The sequence below is a fragment of the Rana temporaria genome, chromosome 5 (assembly GCF_905171775.1).
Source record: "Rana temporaria chromosome 5, aRanTem1.1, whole genome shotgun sequence".
NCBI lineage: Eukaryota > Metazoa > Chordata > Amphibia > Anura > Ranidae > Rana > Rana temporaria.
This window is the reverse complement of record NC_053493.1, coordinates 399,521,778-399,548,277: the sequence shown is the minus strand read 5'-3', so window position 1 is coordinate 399,548,277 and position 26,500 is coordinate 399,521,778. Positions and strand designations below refer to the sequence as shown.

The window sequence follows — 26,500 nt, the reverse complement described above, 5'->3', positions numbered from 1 at the left end:
GTCTTTATTTGTTTAGCAAAAAATAAAAACCCCAGAAGTGATCAAATACCACCGAAAGAAAGATCTATTTCTGGGAACAAAATTATAAAAATTTGGTTTAATTACAGTGTTGCATGACCCCGCAATTGTTAAAGTGCGACAGCGCTGAAAGCTGGCCTGGGCAGGAAGGGGGGAAAGTGCCTGGTATTGAAGTGGTTAAGGTAGCATTAGCACCTTCCTGCCCGACCTATAGCAGATTGATGGCACCGGTGGACACAGCCAATGACTGACCACTATACCATTCGCTGCCAGCATCATGTGATCACTGTGACCAATCACAGCAGATCACATGACCGTTGTAAACAATGGGTAGCTTCCTTTCATGCCATCCATTGAATATTATTATTATAATTTAGGTACTTGTATAGCGCCATCAATTTACGCAGCGCTTTACACATACAATGTACATTCACATTGGTCCCTACCCTCAAGGAACTTACAATCTAAGGGCCAGATTCACATAGAACTGCGGCGGCGTAACGTATCGTAGATACGTTACACCGCCGCAAGTTTTCATCGCAAGTGCCTGATTCACAGAGCACTTGCGATGAAAACTACACCGGCGTCCTCCGGCGCAAGGCGGGCCAATTCAAATGGGCGTGTGCCATTTAAATTGGCGCGCTCCCGCGCCGGACCTACTGCGCATGCTCCGTTTCGCAAATCCCGTCGTGCTTTGCGCGCCGTGACGTCATTTTTTAGAACGGCGACGCGCATAGCGTACTTCCGTATTCCCGGACGTGTTACGCAAACGACGTCCATTTTTAAATTTCGACGTGGGAACGACGGCCATACTTTAGACAGCAATACGTTTGCTGACTAAAGTTAGGGCACCTAAAACGACGACTAACTTTGCGACGTGAAACTAGACTAGCGGCGACCTAACGAACGCGAAAATTCGTCGGGGGATCCGCTGTAACTGCTAATTTGCATACCTGACGCTGGTTTACGACGCAAACTCCACCCAGCGGCGGCCGCGGTATTGCATCCTAAGATCCGACAGTGTAAAACAATTACACCTGTCGGATCTTATGGATATCCATGCGTAACTGATTCTATGAATCAGTCGCATAGATACTCAGAGATACGACGGCGTATCAGGAGAAACGCCGTCGTATCTCCGCTGTGAATCTGGCCCTATGGTCCCCAACTCACATTCATATACTAGGGCCAATTTAGGCAGAAGCCAATTAACCTACCAGCATGTCTTTGGAATGTAGGAGGAAACCGGAGTATGCGGAGGAAACCCACAAAGGCACAGAGAGAACACGCAAACTCCAGGCAGGTAGTGTCGTGGTCGGGATTCGAACCAGTAACCCTTTTTAGTGCTTGGCGAGAGTGCTAATCACTACACCACTGTGCTGCCCACGAGGAGAAAAAAACAAAAACGATTGCAGAGCCTTTGTTTACATCACGTGATCAGCTGTCATTGGCTGACCGGGTGATCACAGCGCGCCGGGCGCGCGAGGGGGAGGACGTCTATTGACGGCCTTCCGGCAATTGGGGTCCGCGCTGTGGGCGTCACTCGGCTATATTGCGGACGCCGAGTGGTTAATGCCTGCATTTACTGGATACCAGGCGCTCCTATTCAAGTCTATGGGATGTTTGTTTCAGAAATCTGCATGTCCAAAAACACATAACCAGACAGGCGATGCTTACCATGAGCAGCGACCTCAGGAGCATAATCTGGATCCTTTTTGTTCCCAAATCTCTGCAATAAAAAAAAAACATAAGTAGAACAGATATGAGACACTGTATACAGACATCACTATAAACATGCCCAAAAAATCTGACTGTGTTAAAAAAAAAAAAAAAAGAAAAGGAGAATATCTATATAAAGGAAAGATTCCTATTCATTGTATTAAAGCGGACCTAGGCCCATTCCATTGATTTACCGTATATATTCGAGTATAAGCCGAGGCACCTAATTTTACAGGAGAGTCAGGACGCTCTCTACGTTGCAGATAGAGAAAGGAGCTGTGTGTTAGTGAGCGTCCTGACACTCCTGTAGTCCAAGGGAGGGGGAGAGCATGACACTCCACACCAGGGAGAAAGCCTTGCATTACTGTGTGGAGTTACAGACAGAAGAACAGGAAGTGAGTATTTCTCAGAAGAAATAAGGACATTTAAAAAAAAAAAATGGAAGGATGAGGTAAGTGAAGGAGGACTGCACTAAGGTAAAGGAAGCTATTTAGGAAAAAAAATTACCGTTACAACCCCTTTAAGGTAAATCGGGGTTCTCAGAGCACCCCTTACATCAGAGTTCCCCTTTAAACCAGAGGCCACAGTGTTCTCCCTCCCATCAGAGTTCTCAGTGTTCTCCCTCCCATCAGAGTTCTCAGTGTTCTCCCTCCCATCAGAGTTCTCAGTGTTCTCCCTCCCATCAGGGTTCTCAGTGTTCCCCCTCCCATCAGGGTTCTCAGTGTTCCCCCTCCCATCAGGGTTCTCAGTGTTCCCCCTCCCATCAGGGTTCTCAGTGTTCCCCCTCCCATCAGGGTTCTCAGTGTTCCCCCTCCCATCAGGGTTCTCAGTGTTCCCCCTCACATCAGGGTTCTCAGTGTTCCCCCTCACATCAGGGTTCTCAGTGTTCCCCCTGACACCAGGGTTCCCAGAGCACCCCTTATATTAGCGTCCCCAGAGTTCTCCCTTACATCAGAGTCTGCAAGTTCTTCTTCTTCCGGAGGGATACACGGAGGGAGAGAGAAACACGGCGGGGGACATGGAGGGAGGGAGACTGCAGCAAAACGGAGGGGGGCTGGAGGAGGACACGGGACAGTCAGTGGCGATCGTGTGTGGGGGAGTTGCAAGCACCGATCACCGCTGATTTTAAAGCAGATGAAAGCTGGGGGGGGGAGAGAAGCGGAGAAATTACTTTTAAATCTATACAGCGGTGATCGGTGCTTGTAACTTTCCCACGCACTGATCACCGCTGACAGTACAAATATCGGGTGAAGCATCGGGAGCATTTGCCCGAGTTCAATTACTCGGGCAAATGCTTGGTATCGGTCCCAATACCGATACTAGTATTGGTATCAGGACAACCCTAGTAATTACTATGATGCTGCTTGGGATGACTAAACTGAAATGACCTCTCACAAGTTAATGCTACTTACATACAGTATTTTCAAATGCTTACAGAGAAAGGGAATTCTGCAAGTTCAGATGTAAAGAGGGAACTCTGTGGACTCCGATGTAAAGGGGGACTCTTGTTATCAATTTCATACGATTAGAAATGTTATTAGTAAAATATATGTATTAAAAAAAAATTTATGTGCGCCCCTAAAGTGTTTGGGCTTGACTTGAAGAAAAGGAGGCAACCCTAATTGGAACTGTACTGTCTGCCCTCATATTGTAAAGTGCTGAGCCAACTGTTGGCTCTATATAAATCCTGTATAATAATAATAATATTACTTACATACTTATTCACATTCTACTCTAGTAGATGTATCAGAAGCTGCTCCTGCATTTCTCAAAAGGATTAGTTATGTTACCAATTTTTAACAATGAATCGCACGTCTACCCGAAGAACGTAAGTGAATGTTGTGTTGCCATGGTAACATGCGACTGCTGCCATGGTAACAGACATCAGTGCATTACACTTCTCATTAACTGCTTTACCGCTGCAAGGATCAACTCTATGAATCTATGACTATATGTCACAAACCACGGTGAACGGAAGTGAACCACAACTGCGGCTAATGAAAGATTTCAATGCACCTCTCTGTATTATGTGAAATATCAGTACTGGACCCCAGGCGTCACTCCAATCAGAGAACAGGAGTTTGGGGGTTCTCTACATCTTATCACTTTACATAAAGGAATGCGTTGAGCTACTAAGGGAGGAGGTATTACAGCATACCACCAAGCCCTAGCGTTAAAAGATTACGATAAACGTGAATGAGCACAACTGCATTAAAGGTTCCAATGGACTTCTCTATGCGATGAAATTATCAGTATTGGACCCCAGGCGTCACTCCAATCAAAAAACAGGAGTTTGGGGGTTCTCTACATCATATCAATTTACATAAAGGAATGCATTTGGGCTACTAAGGGAACAGGTATAAATTATCTTAGCATGAAAAAGTTAGAGTGAACATGTTCAGCATTTTAGGGCGGCAGCCCGTATACAAATAACAACCAATGTCAAGCACGTAGCATTTGAAAATACTGTATATGTAAGTAGCATTAACTTGTGAGAGGTAATTTCAGTTTAAATTCCCTAAAAAAGTGTATGTCCCATTAAGATAGTCCACAACTGTTACATGAAGGCACCATTAGTCATCCCAAGCAGCATCATAGCAATTACTAGAGCCAGATTCAAATACAGTACTTAATAAAGCTATATATGAACCGGGTATTTGTACAGTAACAAATGTGACGTAGTAATGGTATTTATCCGTTTTGCAGGAATGAGAGTTTTCCAGTAACAGAGTATTGCAGCAGCAATAGGATTCTGCAGTGTTGGGTCTCCTGGTGGGGGATATCTTGGGGTGTCCGCAGCAACTTGTAGCAAGGTGTGGATGCTTCCCAGTTTAGGGAAAGACAGTAGCTGTAGTTTAAAAGTAGCCAAGTCGGCTACGGCCCACAATAAGGCCTCATTCACATGAGGCGGACTCTGTTGCTATGGAGTCCACTTGCTCCCGCCAGCTCAGCGGGAGATCAGTCCGCAGATCTCCGCTGATCCGACGGATGACAAGCTCCTCTCTGCTCACTGAGCGGGAGGGGCTTGTCGGGCACCGCTGTCCTCCTATGGAGCGATCTGATAAAAATGGACAGCATGTCCCTTTTCATCAGATCTTACCCGATCCGATCCGCATGGACGGATGGGGACGTGGCCACCATACATCTGTTTTTAGCGGATCGGATGTCAGCAGACATGTCTCCGCTGACATCTGACGCTCCATAGGGATGCAAGGGGCGGCCGTTTCGGTCCGCCGTCAAAACTAACAGGCGGACCCGAACGATCCGTCCGTGTGAATGAGGCCTTATAGGACCCAGTTTGAATGGGGCTAGAAGCCTTTATAGGCAGCAGACAGGTGGCTGAAGAAAACAGCGGTGATCCACAGCGCACTTCCACATTCCAGGCTGGAATGCATGCGACGCCGGGCAATGACATCATCGCGCGGTCGCCGTATGCGTTCCACACAACCATCTCTCTGGTTTACAAAAAGAGAAAAAGAGAAAAAGAGAAAATATCCAGTGAGCGGAAGTTGTGTGGAGGAAAATGCCTTGTTGACGTCAGAGGAGAATGGGCAGACTGGTTCAAGATGATATAAAGGCAACAGTAACTCAAATAAGCACTCGTTACACCCAAGATATGCAGAATACCATCTCTGAACGCCCAACACATCGAACCTTGAAGCAGGTGGGCTACAGCAGCAGAAGACCACCCTGGGGGCCACTCCTGTCTGCTAAGAACAGGATCACAGGATCACCAAAATTAGACAATAGAAGAAAAACGCTGCCTGGTCTGATGAGTCTGGATTTAAGCTGCAACTTTGAGATGGTCGGGTCAAAATTTGGTGTAAACAACATGAAAGCATGGATCCATCCTGCCTTGTATCACCGGGTCAGGCTGGTGGTGTAATGGTGGGGATATTTTCTTGGCACACTTCGGGCCCCTTAGCACCAATTGAGCATTGTTTAACCGCTTGCCGCCCGCAGATATACGTCTGTAGCATGGCACGGGCAGGCAAAAGGGCGTACCCTGTACGTCCCCTTTAAGAAGCGGTTGTTGCGCGCTTCTTAAAGGAACATGCGGGTCCAGAGGACTCGATTGCCGCGGGCATACCCGCGATCGTCTCACGGAGACATAGAATGGGGAGATGTTGGTGTAAACACAACATCTCCCCGTTCTGCCTAGTGACACTGTCACTGATCATGTTCCCTGTCATCGGGAACGTGATCAGTGACGTGTCACAGCAAGCCACGCCCCCCTACAGTAAGAATCACTCCTTAGGGAACACTTAACCCCTACAGCGCCACCTAGTGGTTAACCCCTTCACTGCCAGTGTCATTTTCACAGTAACCAGTGCATTTTTATAGCACTGATCGCTGTAAAATTGACAATGGCCCCAAAAATGTGTCAAAAGTGTTCGAAGTGTCCGCCATAAGGTCGCAGTACCGATAAAAATCGCTGATCGCCGCCATTACTAGTAAAAAAAAAAATATATATATAAATAAAAATGCCATAAAACTATCCCCTATTTTGTAGACGCTATAACTTTTGCGCAAACCAATCAATAAACGCTTATTTCGATTTTTTTGACGAAAAATATGTAGAAGAATACGTATCGGCCTAAACTGAGGAAAAAAAAATTGTATTTTATATATTTTTGGGGATATTTATTATATATATTCATTTTTTTTCGACATTGTCGCTCTATTTTTGTTTATAGCACAAAAAATAAAAACCGCAGAGGTGATCAAATACCACCAAAAGAAAGCTCTATTTGTGGGAAAAAAAGGACGCCAATTTTGTTTGGGAGCCACATCGCACGACCGCGCAATTGTCAGTTAAAGCGACTCAGGCTGAAGTGGTTAACCCCTGCAAGCAGCTGAGAAAGGGTTAAAACCGCCCGCAATGCGCTGCTGAAGGTATAGCCTCGGTGTCTCATTGATTTCAATGGGCAGGAGCGCGTGGAGGAGCAGTAAACACACCGCTCTAAAGATGCGGCTAGCAGGACTTTTTTTACTGTCCTGCTAGCGCAACGCTCACACTGGAGACAATGGAGCAGCTGTTTGAGGGCGGATTGCAGGTGCTATTTTTAACGCTATAGCGCCCGCAATATGCCCTCAGTGTGAAAGGGTTCTAACTGTGGGCAGCTGAAGCCCATTCACTTCCTGGATGTTCACAGACACGCAGAGGCACACCTCCAGCTCTGCAGCTCTCATTGGCCCTCTTATGACTCACCCCCCTCCCTTCCTGGAAAGCTCTCACGAGAGAGAGAGCGAGAGAGAGCGCAAGAGAGCGAGAGCGAGAGAGAGAGCAAGAGAGCGAGAGCGAGAGAGAGAGCAAGAGAGAGAGAGAGAGAGAGAGAGAGAGAGCGCGCAAGAGAGAGAGAGAGAGAGAGAGAGCGCAAGAGAGAGAGAGTCTAGGCCAGTGATTGCGAACCTCGGCATCCCACATGTTTTGGAATTACATTCTCCATGATGCGCAACTACACTGCAGAATGCAGGAGCATCATGGGAAATGTAGTTCCAAAACACCTGGGGTGCCAAGGTTCACCACCACTGCTCTAGGCTAATGACCAGACAATAAACAGGAAGTGGGCTGTATAAGGTATTTACTATCCAATAAAACAACAACAAGAAGATTTAATAGATGGAAAGATGAAACAATGACTGAAGGTCCGCTTTAAAAAAAAAATCCCTGGGAGTGTTTACTAACTGTATGGAAGACAAGATCTGTGTCCTCCCCTGTCAGAACAGAGATCTGCCTTGTTTACATAGGCAGATCCTTGTTTTGCCTCTAAAGGGGAACGATCGTGGAGATTCCATCCGCCGGTCCCGCCGACTGGCTCTCCCACTGGCCAATCGCATGCACACCCACACAGGCTAGTGCATGCAGCAATGTACCAGCACGTCATTTCGGGCAGCCGAGCCACCAGCAGAACTGCGGCGGATAGTCGGCAAGTAGTTAAAGTGGAAATCAACACTCCCATTAGGATGTGTCCAACATTTACACACTGGAGCTGAATAATACTTTTAGATGCTTCAACAAAGCTTGCCGAAAGTTCTGCAAATCCTTCATCAAAGCTTGATGTTCACATTGCTCTTATAGGAACGGAAGTTCCTGCGACACAGACCTTAGTGCTCTGGATTGAGACAAGTACACACACACTATAGAGCCGGGATCTGCAATTAGCGGACCTCCAGCTGTTGCAGAATTACAAGTCCCATGAGGCATAGCAAGACTCTGACAGCCACAAGCATGACACCCAGAGGCAGAGGCATGATGGGACTTGTAGTTTTGCAACAGCTGGAGGTCCGCTAATTACATATCCCTGCTATAGAGGGATATGCTTTGTTCATATTTCATGTACTAGGTTTACAACCACTTTAATCTGCTCCATAATGCCATCACTTACCCACAGCCAGGAGGCATTTCTCTCTGCCAGAGTAAGGTCCCTGCCTGGTACTGCACGTGTAACATTACAGGGATGGGAATCGATGGAAAAGTCATCTCCCGCAGGAGGGGCGTCCTTCAGGAAAAACTCTTTTGGAAAGCCCACTTAATACTCAAAAGATATCTTACAGAACTGTAAATGCTTGAAGAGTCACTTACCCAAGCTGACTTGTATCGAGTGTGTGTGAAGATCCGAACACTGGCACTTTGCCCATAATGAACATCATAATCTCTGACCTCTGGTAGTCCGGTAAGTTGCTTCCAAAAAAGCCTGGAGAAAATAGAAGATATATATAAGATATAAGAGAATTAAACCCGCCAAGCAAAGGTAGAAAGACTATCACTATTATTCATTCTTTTTCCAAGGAATACTCAGCTGCTGTGCCTCCACTGGGGGCTTAATGGAGTAATATTAATAGAAGGCAGGGCCAGGGGCACGGCGGGAAAGTCTTAGTAAATAATGGGGTGCACATACAGTGACTATGGGGTATACATAACATATTCCATAGGTCAGGGCTCAAAATTTCAAGTCCTGAGCCACTAGCCAGGCCTTAAGAGTTGCCCCACCCAACCCCTCCCTGCCCCACCCCTAAGTCCGCCCTTGTAAATTATCTCATGAAATTACACTGTTAAATGTTTTAAGCAGAATTCAGATCCAAAAATAATTATTAACAACAATGTTAACAATATTAACATAAAGCATGCCAGTACCCATCACTGCAGCCTCATTGTGCCCCTGAATTCAGCCTCACTGTGCCCCAACAAATTCAGCCTCACCGTGCCCCAACAAATGCAGCCTCGCCATGCTCCAACAAATGCAGCCTAGCCGCGCCCCATCAAATGCAGCCTCGCCGCGCCCCATCAAATGTAGCCTCGCCGCGCCCCATCAAATGCAGCCTCGCCGCGCCCCATCAAATGCAGCCTCGCCGCGCCCCATCAAATGCAGCCTCACCGCGCCCCATCAAATGCAGCCTCACCGTGCACCATGAAATGCAGCTTTACCGTGCCCCATCAAATGCAGCCTCGCCGTGCCCCATCAAATGCAGCCTCGCCGCGCCCCATCAATGCAGCCTCACAGTGCCCCATCAATGCAGCCTCACAGTGCCCCATCACCCATACCGTGACTCACTGGCTGCAGCGCTCTCCTTCTCCTCCTCTTGTGTATCACACACATAGCGGGCATCTCCTGCTGTGATTCATGGAGCTGGGTCTGTGTTCGGCGGCGCTGTAACAAGGTCCCGCCCCCTAGACCGGCATGTTTCATAGGCGGAAAACACTGATTCAATCTACTATAACACAAGCCGGTGTAGGGGGACAGGACCTTGTTACACCGTACCGCCAAACGCAGACCCAGCTCCGTGACACACAGCGAGAGATGTCCGCTGTGTGTGTGATACACAAGAGGAGCTGATATACGTGTGCTGAAGGGTGGATTTAGTGTGTTGAACGGTGGGTTTTGCCTGTGTCTAATGGCGGGTTGCAACACACCCACAACCCGTCCCGCAACACACACCCACAACCCGCCCCGCAAAACACACACCCACAACCCGCCCCGCAAAACACACAACCCGCCCCGCAACACACACCCACAACCCGTCCTGCAACACACACCCACAACCCGTCCCGCAACACACACCCACAACCCGTCCCGCAACACACACCCACAACCCGCACCGCAACACACACCCACAACCCGCACCGCAACACACACCCACAACCCGCACCGCAACACACACCCACAACCCGCACCGCAACACACACCCACAACCCGCACCGCAACACACACCCACAACCCGCCCTGCAACACACACCCACAACCCGCCCTGCAACACACACCCACAACCCGCCCTGCAACACACACCCACAACCCGCCCCGCAACACACACCCACAACCCGCCCCGCAACACACACCCACAACCCGCCCCGCAACACACACCCACAACCCGCCCCGCAACACACCCAGGCAGAATCGGATGTTCGACACTATGCATACAGCAGAGGGAGGATAATGCCTCTGACAATCTGCGCATGTGCTGTGTTGACGTCACGCTAGCTGATCAACATATCAGCTGAAGTGACGTTGGGAACTGCACATGCATAGATCCATTGGAGCCATTTTTTCGACGGGAGGCAGTATTCGACAGGACATCAACAGCACAAACTGTTCAGGAAAAAAAAAAGACAGGTTGGTTGTACACTAGTCAAAAGATAGATCGACTTGTGCACAACCAGGGTGCCCATACATGGATCAAAATCGGTCCGGTCCCTGCTAAACCAGCCAAATCTCACTCCATGTATGGCCAGCTGAAGGCTGGGTATAGACGGTCGCTTTTGTTTTCTCATTCAGCCACAAGTAAGGTAGATGGAGGAATCCCTCCACCGGGACTACACTGATCAGCTCTACAACCACTGGTTGATGAAAGTTTTCCAACATGTCCGTTCCAATGATTGACTTCTATCAATCAGGGAGATACACACACAGATCAAAATGTGTCTGGTCCCTGCTGAACCGGCCAAATTTTGATCTTCCTGTACCCAGCTTAACTGTAATTCAAAGATAATAAAGAACATTTTGACATTAGATGTCACTGTTGCTTCTCTGCAAAAAAACAACCCATCAAGCCGCCTCTAAAAATTAAAAATGTGTATTCGTTTACAGCCGACATCTAAACTTTATAATTGACTTGATAATAAGCCAACGTCAGCTTCCCTGTTATTATATGTTAATATGGGGGCTTTCATTTTCTCTTTTCCTATTCCAAGAGCGGATATAATTGGCAATTTATGGTAGAGATCAGATAGTGTTCACAATCACCAGTACATCTATCCTCCACAGATCCAACGTTCAGCTTCAAATCCAAGAGAAAATAGTTGCTGAACAGAGAGAGAAAAAAAAAAAAAAGGGAGAGCCAGATTTTCTCGGCAATGTTAGTTTTCAGTTTGCTTTCAATATTGGCCTTCTACAAATTCTAGAGCAGAGATTGTTTAACCACTAAAGACCCGGACCTTTAGGCAGCTAAAGGACACGGCCAGTTTTTGCGATTCGGCACTGCGTTGCTTTAACTGACAATTGCGCGGTCGTGCGACGTGGCTCCCAAACAAAATTGGCGTCCTTTTTTTCCCCACAAATAGAGCTTTCTTTTGGTGGCATTTGATCACCTCTGCGTTTTTTTTTTTTGCGCTAAACAAGCGACAATTTTGAAAAAAAAAACACTATTTTTTACTTTTTGCTATAATAAATATCCCCAAAAATATATATAAAAAAAAGTTTAGGCCGATACGTATTCTTCTACCTATTTTTGGTAAAAAAAATAAAAATAAATCGCAATAAGCGTTTATCGATTGGTTTGCGCAAAATTTATAGCGTTTACAAAATAGGGGATAGTTTTCTTGCATTTTCATTAATTGTTTTTTTTTTTTACTACTAATGGCGGCGATCAGCGATTTTTTTCGTGACTGCGACATTATGGCGGACACTTCGGACAATTTTGACACTTTTTTGGGACCATTGTCATTTTCACAGCAAAAAAATGCATTAAAAATGAAGGAGTTAAAGTGGTTGTAAACCCCTATTTTTCACTTTTACCTACAGGTAAGCCTATAATAAGGCTTGCCTGTAGGTATAAAGAATATCTCCTAAACCTGTACGGTTTAGGAGATATTCCCCTCGCAATGCACCACTGATTGCAGCGGCGCATGCGCAGGGGGGAATCCACGGCAAAAGGACCGGCAGCCGCCGGACCTTGCCGATTTGAAATCTCCCGCGCACACGTGCGGGAGTGACGTCATCGCCGCTCCAGCCAATCACAGAGCTGGAGCGGCAATCCCCGGAAGACACGCCGGAGCAAGATGACATCTCGCTCGGCGTGGACCAGGTAAGTGTTCTTCACCTTGTTCCGAGGTAAGTATTTCATAATCAGCTATTATGCGGTGCATACTAGCCGATTATGCATTTTGCCTTGCAGGTTTAAAAAAAAAAAAAATTATACATGCGGTTTACAACCGCTTTAAGTGTGACCTCATTTGTGTTTCTAACTGTAGGGGGGTGTGGCTGTAGGTGTGACGTCATTGATTGCGTTTCCCTATAAAAGGAAACACGATCAATGACGGCGCCACACTGAAGAACGGGAAAGCTGTGTTTACACACACCTCTGTCCGTTCTTCAGCTCCGGAGACCGATCGCGGGACTCCAGTGGCGATCGGGTCGCGGGGGCGCACCCTCGGCTGGGCACTTAAAGAGGACGTACCTGTATGTGCTTGTGCCCAGCCGTGCCATTCTGCCGACGTATATGTGCAGGAGGCGGTCCTTAAGTGGTTAAAAAGACATGGTCACGTTGCCCATATAAGGGGCAGAATTTCTGCAATGACCAACCCACCCACCTGCTTGAGTAAGCGTCATCACACCTGGCAGCACCAATAGGTGCTTTCTGGTATGGGGGTGCATGCGACAATGTGATATGGGGGAGCATGCAACGGTATGGTATGGGGTAGCATTGTGACCATGCTCAGGCCTAATAGCAAGTCACTAGGCTTAAACACTGCAACCAGTGGCGGCTGGTTGTATTTTTTTCGGGGGGAGGCAGCAAACAATATGCCCCCCCCCCCCCCCCAAGCAGGTTGGTAGGTAACAAGGTAGCACTTTCCCCAATCACCAGCGGCTTCCTCGGCAGCTAATCAAGAGTCTTCTGTTTTCGGCAAATAATAAAACAGGTCTCACATCCACTTCTGATTGGCCGGATTGAGGATCAGGGTTTCAACAGCGAATATTCATGTGCTGTTTTAACACACCTGGGCGGGCTCCGGTTGCATACACTGCGACCCAAACCCATTCTATTTTAAAGCCTATTAGGTGCTTCGAAAAAAAATCCTTGCTGCTGAAACTCATGCGCCTGGAGCCCCGAAAAAGGCCAGACGTATGAATAGGAGGTGGTCGTGGCGGCCATAGATAGATTCATGCAATGCATGAATCTTTACATAATGCATTTAGGGGGTTTGGAGAGAGGGGGCAGCGTACGGTCGCCCCTAATGGATGGGCCACCACTGACTAACATGACTAGGAGAGTGAACGCGTCGCCATCTACCCACACTGCCGACAGCTCTATACGGGTTTCCCTGGTGAGGAATGCCATCCACGGAGACTCTTTACCACGTGATCAGCCGTGTCCAATCACGGCTGATCACGATGTCAATAGGAAAAGACTGTAATCTGCTTTTCCTCACTCGCGTCTGTCAGACGCGAGTAGAGGAGAGCCGATCGGCTGCTCCTGTGACAGGGGGGGTTTGTGCTGATCGATCATCAGCACAGCCCCCCCGAGGATGCCCACTGGACCACCGGGGATGCCCACTGGACCACCAGGGATGGCTATATAGACCACCAGAAATGTAAAAAAAAAAAAAATAAAGGATGCCACCCTAGACCACCAGGGATGAGGAGGACACAGAAAATGGATGCCAATCAGTGCCGCAATGAATGCCAATCAGTGCCCACAATGGGCATCACTGATTGGCAGGCATTGTTGGGCACTATTGTATGTGTTGTACTAATGGATGCCAATCAGTGCCAATCTATGCCCATCCGTGCCACCTATCAGTGCCCATCCATGCCGCCTATCCGTGCCCAGCCGTGCCGCCTATCCGTGCCCAGCCGTGCCGCCTATCCGTGCCCAGCCGTGCCGCCTATCCGTGCCCAGCCGTGCCGCCTATCCGTGCCCAGCCGTGCCGCCTATCTATGCCGCCTATCAGTGCCCATCCGTGCTGCATATTAGTGCCCAATGCCACCACATCAGTGCCACCTCATCGGTGCCCATCAGTGCCGCCTTATCAGTGCCCGTCAGTGCAGTACCATCAGTGCCCATCGGTGAAGGAGAAAATGTACTTATTTACAATGTTTTATAACAGAAACAAAAAAAAACTGTTATTTTCAAAATTTTCGGTCATTTTTTTTGCAGAAAATAAATATCCCAGAGGTGATCAAATACCACCAAAGGAAAGCTCTATTTGTGGGAACAAAATGATAACAATTTAGTTTGGGTACAGTGTAGCATCACCGCGCAATTGTCATTCAAAGTGCAACAGCGCTGAAAGCTAAAAATTGGTCTGGGCGGGAAGGTGTATACGTGCCCGGTATGGAAGTGGTTAAAAGAGAAAGTATTAAAAACTACTCCTAAGCATGGAAAGAAAACCACAACGTAACAGTCTTTGCCTTGTGACAATCCATCTACTGATAGCAGTCTCCAGATCCTAGAGGGAGGAGGTGCAAACCACTGCTGACTGATGCGTTTCGAAGGAAGGTAATCATTCGAAACGCGTCAGTGGGCAGTGGTTTGCACCTCCTCCCTCTAGGATCTGGAGACTGCCATCAGTAGACGGATTGTCATAAGGCAAAGACTGTTACGTTGTGGTTTTCTTTCCATGCTTAGGAGTAGTTTTTAATACTTTCTCTTTTAATAAATATTTTAAAGGATAATGCACAAGGCTGGTGCGCCCTCTTTTTTGACTAGGATACCCCTATCCTGGAGGGCAGCAAGGCCTGAGATATTATCCACTCTGAATGTTGGATCACCTGGTTAACACATTTGTGCGCAAGAGTATTAGTTTTGCTGCTATGGAGGGTCATACAAGGATGCTGCGCAGGCAATCGACACCCTTCTTATCACCACTAATGACATCATAGTTGTTAGGCTGCCGGTGACTGATAGGTTGAAATGTCGCACAATAAAAACTTGTGGCTTTGTGTAACTAAAAAGGCAGGTTGCATCAACACGCTGGCTTGTATAAAATTTTTGGGCAATTTTTAGGCATTTGCCAAGGTACCACAGGGTGCCTTGGGCACCTTGTTCGAAAAAAGGCTGATCCAACAAAGCAAGGCTTCTAGATATGGGGGGAGAATGCTCTACTTGACAGTGTTTGGACCTGAGCAGCCATCACCAGGCCTGAACACTGTCAAGTAATTAGGTGAAGGGGGGGTGGGCAGGGGCGGACTGACAACTCATGGGGCCCCCGGGCAATAGAAGATTATGGGGCCCCTGGGCTTACAGATGGCCACCACGCCAGGAGGCAGTGCAGAGGCGGGGCAGCTAAAATCTTGGGATTTTCACATCAAAAGCATGTCGGTTTCGGACATATCAGGGACAGATGTAAAAAAAACATAGATTTTTACATACTGTCCCTGGTTTTACTGAGCCTGGCAACCCTGATGGGGCCCCCTAGTGGCATGGGGCCCTCGGGCAGTGCCCGAGTGACTCAATGGTCAGTCCGCCCCTGGGGGTGGGTTAATGACATTACTCATTTCGGTAAAGCTCCAACATAATAAGACAAAAGAGCTTACTTGGAGTGGATTCCTGCAGCAGGGAGGGGGCAATAGAGTATGGATATACTCTGCTGGGTAGATAGTTGGGCCATCAGGGGGTACTGTCAACTCTGCCTTGAAAAGTGAAACTCCAGACAAATTTTCTTTCGAAAGACACACACGGTCGGAATTTCCGGCAACAAATGTTTGAGAGCTGGTTCCCAATTTTTCCGACAACAAAAGTTTCGCTCGGAAATTCCTATCGTGTGTACACAATTCAACGCACACAAATTCTACGTATGCTCGGAATAAATTTGACGCATGCTCGGAATCATTGAACTTCATTTTTCTCGACTCGTTGTACGTCACTGCATTCTTTGCGATCGGAATTTCCGACACCATTCGTGTGACCGAGTGTATGCAGGACCAGTTTTGAGCCAACATCCGTCGGAAAAAAATCCACGGTTTTGCTGTCGGAAATTCCGATTGTGTGTACGCGGCATTTGACTGCAGTCTGCATACACGGGTTGGGGCAATTTACTCTCACATTCTGTCCTGGTGATCGCAAAAACTCCTCAACAAGTACCGTATTTATTGGGGTATAGCGCGCTCCCGTACCCCTAAAGTTGCCCCGAAATTCCTGTGGAAAAAAGATTTTTGTACTTACAGTTTTGGTGTCTTGCGCGGCGGCCTCGTCGGGTCCGGCGTCCGTCTGCGGCTTCGGGTGTCCTCTTCTGCGGCTTCCTCCCCGCTTGTTTCCCGCGCCGAGTTTGAATACTGCGCCGGCATATACCGAGCGCAGTACACTCGTGTATAGTCGGGCAGGCTCGGCTACTCTCGAGCTGACGTCCTGTACGTCCAGGACGTGAGCGCGAGAGGAGCCAAGACTGCCCGAATATACCCGAGTGTACTGCGCTCGGTATATGCCGGCGCAGTATTCAAACTCTGCGCGGGAAACAAGCGGGTATCGCGCACCCACAATTTTGCCCTGATTTTCAGGGCAAAAAAGTGTGCGGTATACGCCGATAAATACGGTAAATAGAAGCTAATCAAAACCTTAAAGGAAGTATGTTAGGATGAAGGAAAAAAGCTGGGACAGCCGCACTCCAAAAAAAACTCCTCCTTTAATTCAAAATCACAAAATACATGCCACAGCAAAAAACAGCACAACAAAAGAAAAGCGGACGTTTCGCACTATGCCTTAGTGCTTCTTCATAGCTATGAAGAAGCACTAAGGCATAGTGCGAAACGTCCGCTTTTCTTTTGTTGTGCTGTTTTTTGCTGTGGCATGTATTTTGTGATTTTGAATTAAAGGAGGAGTTTTTTTTTGGAGTGCGGCTGTCCCAGCTTTTTTCCTTCATCCTAACCTGCATTTTGATTGCACTGCCTGCACCCTTGGCTCAGGACCACAGGAATCAGATTACCTGGTTCTCTTTGAGCGGTTACCCACTTTCTCACTTAAAGGAAGTATAATCCCAGTCTTTACAAAACTAGAGAAAAAAAATGGCGGGAGTTCCACTTCAGTAGGGCCCAGGAAGTTCATGGAAGTAGTAGAAGATATAAGAGGGTATATGGGTTCTTGACCACCCCAACCTACTGAAAATGAAAAATAAGAAAGGAATGGGGGGGGGGATCTTTCTTACCGATTGTCTGAATGATGGCGTTCTGCACGATGCGCTCGTCGCTCTCTTTGGTGCTTGTCTGGTAGCCGGCACTTCCCGATGAACTTCTTCGGTCCCCCAACTCAAAGTCCACACTAAGAGTCAAATGTCTTAATAGCGTGTTAAAAACCTCCAGGACTGTTGGACCTGGTTAAAAATAAAGAAAAAATTGATTTAGCATAAAACGTAATACCGTCAATAAACTAGACTAGCCCCACGTGAAATGGAATCATTACATTTTTTGTGCAGTATGATCAGCTAACTTTATACACTTTTTTGTTATGTTTTCTTAGTTTGGTATGAACTGGTAATGAAGTGGTACATAGGTTAAAGTGGTTGTAAAGCTAGAAGTTTTTTTTACTTTAATGGATTCTATGTATTAAAGGAGTTGTAAAGGCAGAAGGTTTTTTTTATCTTCATGCATTCTATGCATGAAGATAAAAAACCTTCTGTGTGTAGCAGCCCCCCCAATACCTACCTGAGCCCCATCTCTATCCAGCGATGTTGCACTAGTGCCTCAACCATCTTGACTCTCCCTCCTGATTGGTTAAGACAAAGCAGCTGTGCCATTGGCTCCCGCTGCTGTCAAAGTCAGTTAGGAGAGAGAGAGAGAGAGAGAGAGAGAGAGAGAGAGAGAGAGAGAGAGAGAGAGAGAGAGAGAGAGAGAGAGAGAGAGAGAGAGAGAGAGAGAGAGAGAGAGAGAGAGAGAGAGAGAGAGAGAGAGAGAGGGGGGGCGGAGCGGGGCCAAACCATGGCTCTGTGTCTGAATGGGCCAACGAAGCTGCGGTTCAGGTCAGGTGCCCCCATAGCAAGCTGCTTTCTGTGGGGGCACTCGGCAGGAGGGAGGGGCCAGGAGTGCCAGCAAGGGACCCGAGAAGGGGGAGCTGTAGACACTGATATAAAGGCGGGGACTGTAATGTAATGGGGGACTGTGGACACCGATATTAAGGAGTTGTAAAGGAAAAAAAAATGTCACCTTAATGTAATCTATGCATTAAGGTGAAAAAACATCTGATGATGCCGCGCCCCCCCCCCCCCCCCCAGCCCCCATTTTACTTACCTGACCCCTCGAAAGTCCCGCGCTTGGTCCCGAGATCCTCTTCGCCGCTCAGCCTGGCCGCTGATTGGCTAGAGCGGATGGATTGAGAGCAGAGCAGCCATTGGCTGGCGCTGCCGTCAATCACATCCAGTGACGCGGTGCGTCGAGGGGCGGGGCCGAGTGATACAGTGAGCAGCTATGGCCGCTCGCTGTATCACGGCAGCGCGCCCGCAAGGACTCATCACCATGCAAGCTCTCTTGCATGAATGTGATGAGTTCTTGCGGGGAGGACCAGAGACAGCCGCCGAGGGACCCCAGAAGACGTGGATCGGGGCCACTCTGTGCAAAACAAACTGCACAGTGGAGGTAAGTATAACATGTTTGTTATTTTAAAGATTTTTTTTTTCCTTTAGTAACCCTTTAAGGGGGGGGGGGCTGTGATGTAAAGGGGGACTGTGAACACTGATATTAATGGGGGGACTGATGTAAAGGGGAACTGTGGACACCGATATAAAGGCGGGGACTGTGATGTAATGGGGGACTGTGGACACCGATATTAAAAGGGGGGCTGTGATGTAAAGGGGGAATGTGCACACCGATATTAAGGAGGGGGCTGTGATGTAAAGGGGGACTGTGAACACTGATATTAATGGGGGGACTGATGTAAAGGGGAACTGTGGACACCGATATAAAGGCGGGGACTGTGATGTAATGGGGGACTGTGGACACCGATATTAAAAGGGGGGCTGTGATGTAAAGGGGGAATGTGCACACCGATATTAAGGAGGGGGCTGTGATGTAAAGGGGGACTGTGAACACTGATATTAATGGGGGGACTGATGTAAAGGGGAACTGTGGACACCGATATAAAGGCGGGGACTGTGATGTAATGGGGGACTGTGGACACCGATATTAAAAGGGGGGCTGTGATGTAAAGGGGGAATGTGCACACCGATATTAAGGAGGGGGCTGTGATATAAAGGGGGACTGTGAACACCGATATAAAGGCGTGGACTGTGATGTAAAGGGGGACTGTGCACACCGATATTAAGGGGGGGCAGTGATATAAAGGGGGACTGTGAACACGGATATAAAGGCGTGGACTGTGATGTAAAGGGGAACTGTGGACACTGATATAAAGGGGGGACTGTGATGTAAAGGGGGACTGTGGACACCGATATTAAAGGGGGGGGCTGTGCTGTAAAGAGGGGTTGTGTTGTGAAGGGGGGGGGGCTAAGGACAGACACCATGAATCCCCCCCCCCCCCCCCCCCCGATCCGTCGAGTGCAAGAATAAGAATATCCACCCTATGCTATATCCATTTTGTGGATGTATGTTTCCTCCACCTCTCCTACTGTTTCTTCATCTTTCCCCCCCCCCCCCCCAGCAATTACCAGATCATCAGTCTTTAGGGGGGGGGCAGCTCTAACATGAGGAAGCAAAGCTCTTCCTCTACCAAGATGGCCGCCTGCACACAGACACATTGCAGAACAGGCAAGGCAGAGGGAAAAAGATCAGCTACAGGATCAGGCTGCTTTTTTGGGCGCATAATTCACAGTTAATGTTTCTATTAAATAAATAGATTTATAAAAGCCAATCACCTGAATACTAAAGAAAGAAAAACACATTTCAAGACCCCAACAGGACAACTTGTACTTTTTTTTGGCAGATGCCGAGTGCCCTCCATGGTGCAAACCGGAAAACACCACACCCAGCCTGAAAACCCCTCACCCAATAAAAACGCAAAAAAAAAAAAAATTCTACAATATTTTATATAAATTAGGGACAAGCGCAGATTTAAAAAATTTGATGTAAAAAAATAAAAGATAAATAAAACATATTATATATCAGATAAGGACATGCAAAAAGCACACTGCAGAAAAGCCGACTGAACATGAAAAACAAATTGTTTTTGTCCTTTTAAAATAACAGGAAGAGCTATTTTTATCCCCGACGGCAATCACTTGTATCCAGACTACTGTTCAGCTAATTTTTTAAAGAGGATGATGTATAAATACTGTGAAAAGTAGAAAAGTGTCCATCTTGCGTGGGACTGGATTTCACAGCTAAATTTGCCAAGTATCAGTTGCCCAAAGTGGACAGGTAAGTCGTTCATTTTTTAACTAAGAATTTGTTGTGGGGTTGGCTTCTAGTGAGGCTCGGGCCTTTCACGAAATCCATGTCATAAAAAAACTATCGATAAATAGTGTATTACATGCTGTTCATACAAAAAAAAAAAATTTCATTCTGCTGATCTCCCCCTCCCCCTCATGTCTCCAATACCGCTAGGGATTTTGCAGCTTGTGGTGGCAACTCTGCACATGCTCAGTTTTTAGTGAGTTTCTTTGCTGAGCATTACCTCCCTATCACATCTGAGCAGCCCATGTAGGGCCGATCCTAGGCAGGTTGTACGGGGTGCTCCGCACCCAGGTGCCGCAGAGGTGGGGGCACCGAAGCTCCAAAGTGTTCCCCTCCCTCCTCCTTGTCTGTGTACAGAGGCAGAGCGCATGTAGCGGGTGCTGCGGTTTCCCATCCCACTTGCTCTCTCCGCTGGCAACTGACAAGAGCGCATACCTCCCACAGTGCCCCCGGAATCCGGGCTGGGTACCACAGCGGAGCCTAGTACCGGAAAACGTTCCGGCACTAGACTCTACTAATTAATTCTGTCCGGAGCATGGAGCAGTCTCCTGTCTGCCCCGCCCTCTCTGCGTGTGTCGGCTCTTTTCCCATAGGCGTGTGATGAGAGGCTTCTGGGTTGGCTGGAGCTGCTGCCAATCATCCCGTGCACTCCCAAAAATGCTCTCCGAGTGCCACCCTCCAAGTAACCAAAGATGCCACGTATGCCGCGCCCATGGAAAGTGTTTCTGCTCCCAGCACACCCGAGCTACAGGGATCTAATGGACAAGTACTGATCTATGGGGACACCTGATGTGGGGGGCTCTGATGGGGGACACCTGCTGGGGGGTCTCTGATGGGGGACACCTGCTGGGGGGCTCTGATGGGGGACACCTGCTGGGAGTTTCTGATGGGGGACACCTGCTGGGAGTTTCTGATGGGGGACACCTGCTGGGGGGGGGGACTCTGATGGGGGACACTAATGAAGACTTCTTAGGGGAGCATCTCTGTGTTTGAGTCGTAGCCATAGACACATGTGTAAAGGGGAGGGGTTAGTAAGATGACTACGCCCATGTGGGGGCGCCAGAAATATTTCTGCACCCAGGCGTCTGTGACCCTAGGATCGACCCTGAGCCCATGTGACCATAGAGGCACACATGTGGGTGGAAAAACTGGTAAGTGACAGCCTATTCCCTTCCTCCTCCTCCATGCACGCTAACCAGCTAAACAAAATAGGGGCAAGATGTAACATGTAGATTGATGGAGGCTTCACCTCCCTCTAAAGCCTCGTACACGCTCGGTTCCAGGCCCGGAATGGGACAAAAAAAGGCCCGGGCATTTTAGACTGGGGGCGCACCGCGGTGCTTCGCCGCGGCGGTTAATGATGGGATGTGGGGTTCCGGCACCTTGTTCCTCTGGACCCCTTTACATTACACAGCACCCTGGACCCCTTTACATTACACAGCACCCTGGACCCCTTTACATTACACAGCACCCTGGACCCTTTTACATTACACAGCACCTGCACCTCTGGGCCCCTTTACATTACACAGCACCCTGCACTTCTGAACCCCTTTACATTACACAGCACCCTGCACCTCTGAACCCCTTTACATTACACAGCACCCTGCACCCCTTTACATTACATAGCACCACACAGTTTGTTACACAGACACCCCCCTAACAGTTCTGGATGTTACAGACCTCCCTACAGTGCAGACCCCCTCTCTACAGTGCAGACCCCCCCCCCCTACATTACAGCCCCCCTCTACATTACAGCCCCTAAATTACAGAGACGTGACCTGTGGGCCGCGGCGGCCGACCGGGCATATGCCCGGTATGCCCTACGGCCAGTCCGGGCCTGCTCGGTTTAGTATACTGTGCGTGTGTACGAGGCTTTCAGATTTCTCGACAAGAAAACTGCCCAGAATCTAGACGAGAAAAACATGTTCTCTATTTTTCTCGTCGTGAGATTCTCTGCAGTTTTCCTGCCGAGAAACCCGAGAGTGTGTATACTTACCTGTCGCCATGGAAACCCGCGCATGCTCGAAATGACTGACGCATGCGCAGTAGCTTCCTAGGCATAGGCAGGGTGCAGCAAGATGGCCGCGTTCTTGCCTTTCAAAAGAACCATGTTTTTTTTTAAAAGGAGTGTCTGTACACTCGGGCAGCAAGAGATTCTTGCCAAGAATCTCGTCAGGAAAAAAAAACAACATTTTTTTCCTGACGAGATTCTGGCCCGTGTGTACAGGGCTTTACTCTAAGACACAGGCTGGAGGGGTGTGACACAGCCTATGACTGGCATAAATCCACCTTATTTTGAAGCCCATTAAAACACCCCCACCAACCACCGCCATAGGACAGGGAGGACGGCGGCAGCGGTGGATAGGCAGGGCGGGGCCAATGCACCCACAATGGACGGCCCGACACTGGCAGGAGTTTCACCCAGAAAGCACTGTTTCACCCAGAAAGAAATCAATCTATGCATGTGGAGAGGGATAGATAGAGTTCTGTAATTCAGCAGACAGGGCTGACAACAGGGGTGTATTTTGGTTTTGTGCTGCCCTAGGTTTGACTAAACTCGTGACCCCCTAATTTAAATATGACCCACCCTTCCTGTCAAGGCCACACCCCGTGCGATTTTTGGCTGATCTATAAACTGCAGGGTCTGTCCAGTGCTGAGAATTCAGGTAGGAGGAGATTTCCATTATAGCCTGGGTTCTCATGCTGTTATGGGAGGCGGTTCATACATGAATTAAGATGCGACATCCCACCCACTGTGTTCTTTCTTAGTTACTGGGCATGGAGGAGGAGGAGGGAGGGACTGGGCTGACATTTAGTATCTGTATAGACGCCTACATGTGTGATGTCATATCATGTGTCCTGAAAAGCTCAGCTCAACAAGGAACTGTTCTCTCCAGCAATAGAGACCAAACTGGGCATGTGCAGAAGAACTACCCTTACTGTGTATTATCTGGCCTTGCCAAGAGAGAACCTGTAGGAGGGGAAGGATCTGTGCATACAGGATAAAAGAGCCTTTTTACACAATAAAGAGGATGCACCCCTTAAGAACCACAGTGAGTATAACAAGCATGCTATTCTACACAGGCAAATTTTACCATTTTTCCCTCACATTCTGTTTTGATGACAACTCAAATGTACGCTCACTTTTTTGCCTTTAGGCCCCTTTCACACTGACACATTTTTCAGGCGGTTTAGCACTAAAAATAGCGCTGCTATACAGCCTTAAAATATCGTGCCCTGCCGTCTTCAATGTGAAAGCCCAAAGGCTTTCACACTAAAGCGGCGAGCTAGCAGGACCACTTTAAAAGTCCTGCTAGCGGCATCTTTGGAGCGGTACAGGAGTGGGGTGTTTACCGCTCCTTCCAATTGAAATCAATGGGAAACCGCGGTAATACCGCTGGCAATGCGCCTCTGCAGAGGTGCATTGCCCGCGGTATTAACCCTTTTTTGGCCGCTAGCGGGGGTTAAAACCACACCGCTAGCGGCCGAATGTCGCGGTAATTACGACGGTATAGCGGCGATAAAAATCGCGCCACTATACCGCTACCGCACCTCCACGTGAAAGGGGCCTTACATACACTGTAGGATGGTGCAGATATTACAAGCAGAAAATAAGAAAATACATGACGTTATGTACCAATGGAGCCTTTAGCGGCAATGGCGACTGCTTCCAGAAGAACCTGTACAATGCCGGCTCGTATTCGAGGAGAATCCTTCTTGTGAAGATCCAGGTGCCCGAGAATCTGCTGGATCACATGATGGGAGTACTGAGCCTGAAATAACACAGGGGTACCGTTACTTTGACACACAGGACAACCCCAAAATAACTAATACAGCTGTGAATTTGGATAGAACACAAGCCAACCCTTATTGAGAACAGTGACATTTAATAATCGATGGGTTCGATTTTATGGTTCCGATATAAAAAGGTTTTTTTTACCATGACAGACAGACCTGTAGTTCTCAATGGACTACAAGTGTTCTGATCAGCGCACTCGTAGTCCATTGACACGTGCAGAAGCTTAGTAACGGTCTGTCCATACCGGGGGATGGGCAGAGGGCTGTAGCCAGTAGTGATGCACCGAAATGAAAATTCTGGTGCCGAAACCGAAAATTCAAAATGCATTTGGCCCAAACCGAAATTTAAATCTATAAAATATCAAATTGAAATATATATATTTTTATATAAAATTGTATTATAGAAGTCTTTTTAAGTAACATCCTGAATTTAAATAAGTATGAATTAATTTTGAGCCATTATCGGCACCTTTTCGGCCAATAGGCTGCTTTCACTCTGAGCAGCTGTTTGAAGCGCTTTTGCGTAAAAGAAAAAACCAAAAAAGCTCAAGAAAAATGCATCCCCTTTTAAATTCTATTAGCCAGATTCAGAGAAAGGTACGTCGGCGTATCAGTACATACGCTGTCGTAACTCTGAATCTACGCCGTCGTAAATTTAAGCGTATTCTGGAAACCAGATACGCTTAAATTAGGCCAAGATACGAGCGGCGCAAGTCTCCTACGCCGTCGTATCTTAGGGTGCATATTTACGCTGGCCGCTAGGTGGCGCTTCCGGGTTTTTTTTCACGTTGAATATGCAAATGAGCAAGATACGCCGATTCACGAACGTACGTACGCCCGTCGCAATTAGTTACACCGTTTACGGAAGACATACGCCGGCGTAAAGATTTTACGTTGTTTGCATAAGTCGTACGCGAATAGGGCTGTGCGTAAGTTACATTCACGTAGTAGGCAGTGTTTTTACTGAATCTGGCTATATGTATGTCTTCACACTGGTCCCTTGGTGTTAAAATCCCCCTGCTTGCTGAATTTCTGGTGCATATTTGGTCAGTTAAAGTGGATGTAACAATGTAGAGTATAAGATTCCCTATCATCTGTGCCCAGTCTTGCCACACAGAGTTAATCCAGCTCTGAGCAATCCTCTTTTAATGTTCAGTGAAAATTAACAGAATTCCAGATAAAAACTTGCCAAATTATAAAGTCTGTTTCTCTGTTCTTGCTTTGTGTTACAGGTTATTTACATATCCTGGTAATATACAATGAACTTTGGATCACCTCATATTATGATAAACATAACATAACATATGATAAACATGTCCAAGCTCTAGATATGTAAATAACCTGTGCTAGAGCGAATGGATTGAGAGCAGCGCAGCCATTGGCTGGCGCTGCTGTCAATCACATCCAGTGAGGCGGCGGTGCTGTCAATCACATCCAGTGAGGCGGCGCGCCGAGGGGTCGCGGCCGAGTGATACAGTGAGCGGCTATGGCCGCTCGCTGTATCACGGTAGCGCGCCCGCAATTACTGACCACCATGCGAGCTCTCGCATGACTGTGGTCAGTACTTGCGGGGAGGACCAGAGACAGCCACCGGGGGACCCCAGAAGACGTGGATCGGGGCCACTCAGTGCAAAACGAACTGCACAGTGGAGGCAAGTAGAACATGTTTGTAATTTTAAAGGAATTTATTTTTTTTCCCCTTTAATAACCCTTTAAAGGTTTAGAGGCTGGGCTTCTTGCAGTGTATCTTAATAATGACAGACTTGGGACAGGCTCACTCTAAGGGTCCTTTTACACAAGGCGGAGTCGGTACGGAGTCCGCCAGCTCAGCGGAGATCAGTCCGCAGATCTCCGCTGAGCCGGAGGATGACAAGTCCCTCTCTGCTCACTGAGCGGGGAGGGGCTTGTGCAGCGCCGCTGTGGAGAGATCTGATGAAAACGGATGGACGGATGGGGACGTATCGCCATCCGTCTGATTTTGGCGGATCGGGTCGAATGTCAGCAGACATGTCTCCGCTGACATCCGACCCTCCATAGGCATGCATGGAGCGGCCGTTCAGGTCCGCCGTCAAAACTGACAGGCGGACCTAAACGGTCCGCCGTCAAAACTGACAGGCGGACCTGAACGGTCCGATCGTGTGAAAGGGGCCTAACATCGTTCACAAAAACCTTGCAGTCAGACATGACATCTTGTTCTAAGAAACATTAAAAATATTTTTTTTTTTTACGCATGATGGCCCGGATTCACGTAGAGCGGCGTATATTTGTGCGGGCGTAGCGCATCTCATATGCGCTACGCCGACGCAACATTGAGAGGCAAGAACAGTATTCACAAAGCACTCGCTCCCAACGTTGCGCCGGCGTAACGTAAATTGTCCGGCGTAAGCCTGCCTAATTCAAAGTAGGAAGGA

General features: G+C 48.0%; 1 protein-coding gene across 1 annotated transcript in view; it reads right to left on the bottom strand.

Annotated features, from left to right (window-relative positions):
• Positions 1-26,500, bottom strand: part of EFR3A (EFR3 homolog A) — a 225,687-nt gene that overhangs the window by 101,381 nt on the left and 97,806 nt on the right. Inside the window, exons 10-13 of the mRNA XM_040354978.1 lie at positions 23,929-24,064; positions 17,096-17,260; positions 8,324-8,435; positions 1,696-1,747 (exon numbers count right to left, since the gene is read on the bottom strand). Coding sequence (XP_040210912.1) covers positions 1,696-1,747; positions 8,324-8,435; positions 17,096-17,260; positions 23,929-24,064 — 465 coding nt within the window. The remainder of the gene's footprint in view (positions 1-1,695; positions 1,748-8,323; positions 8,436-17,095; positions 17,261-23,928; positions 24,065-26,500) is intronic.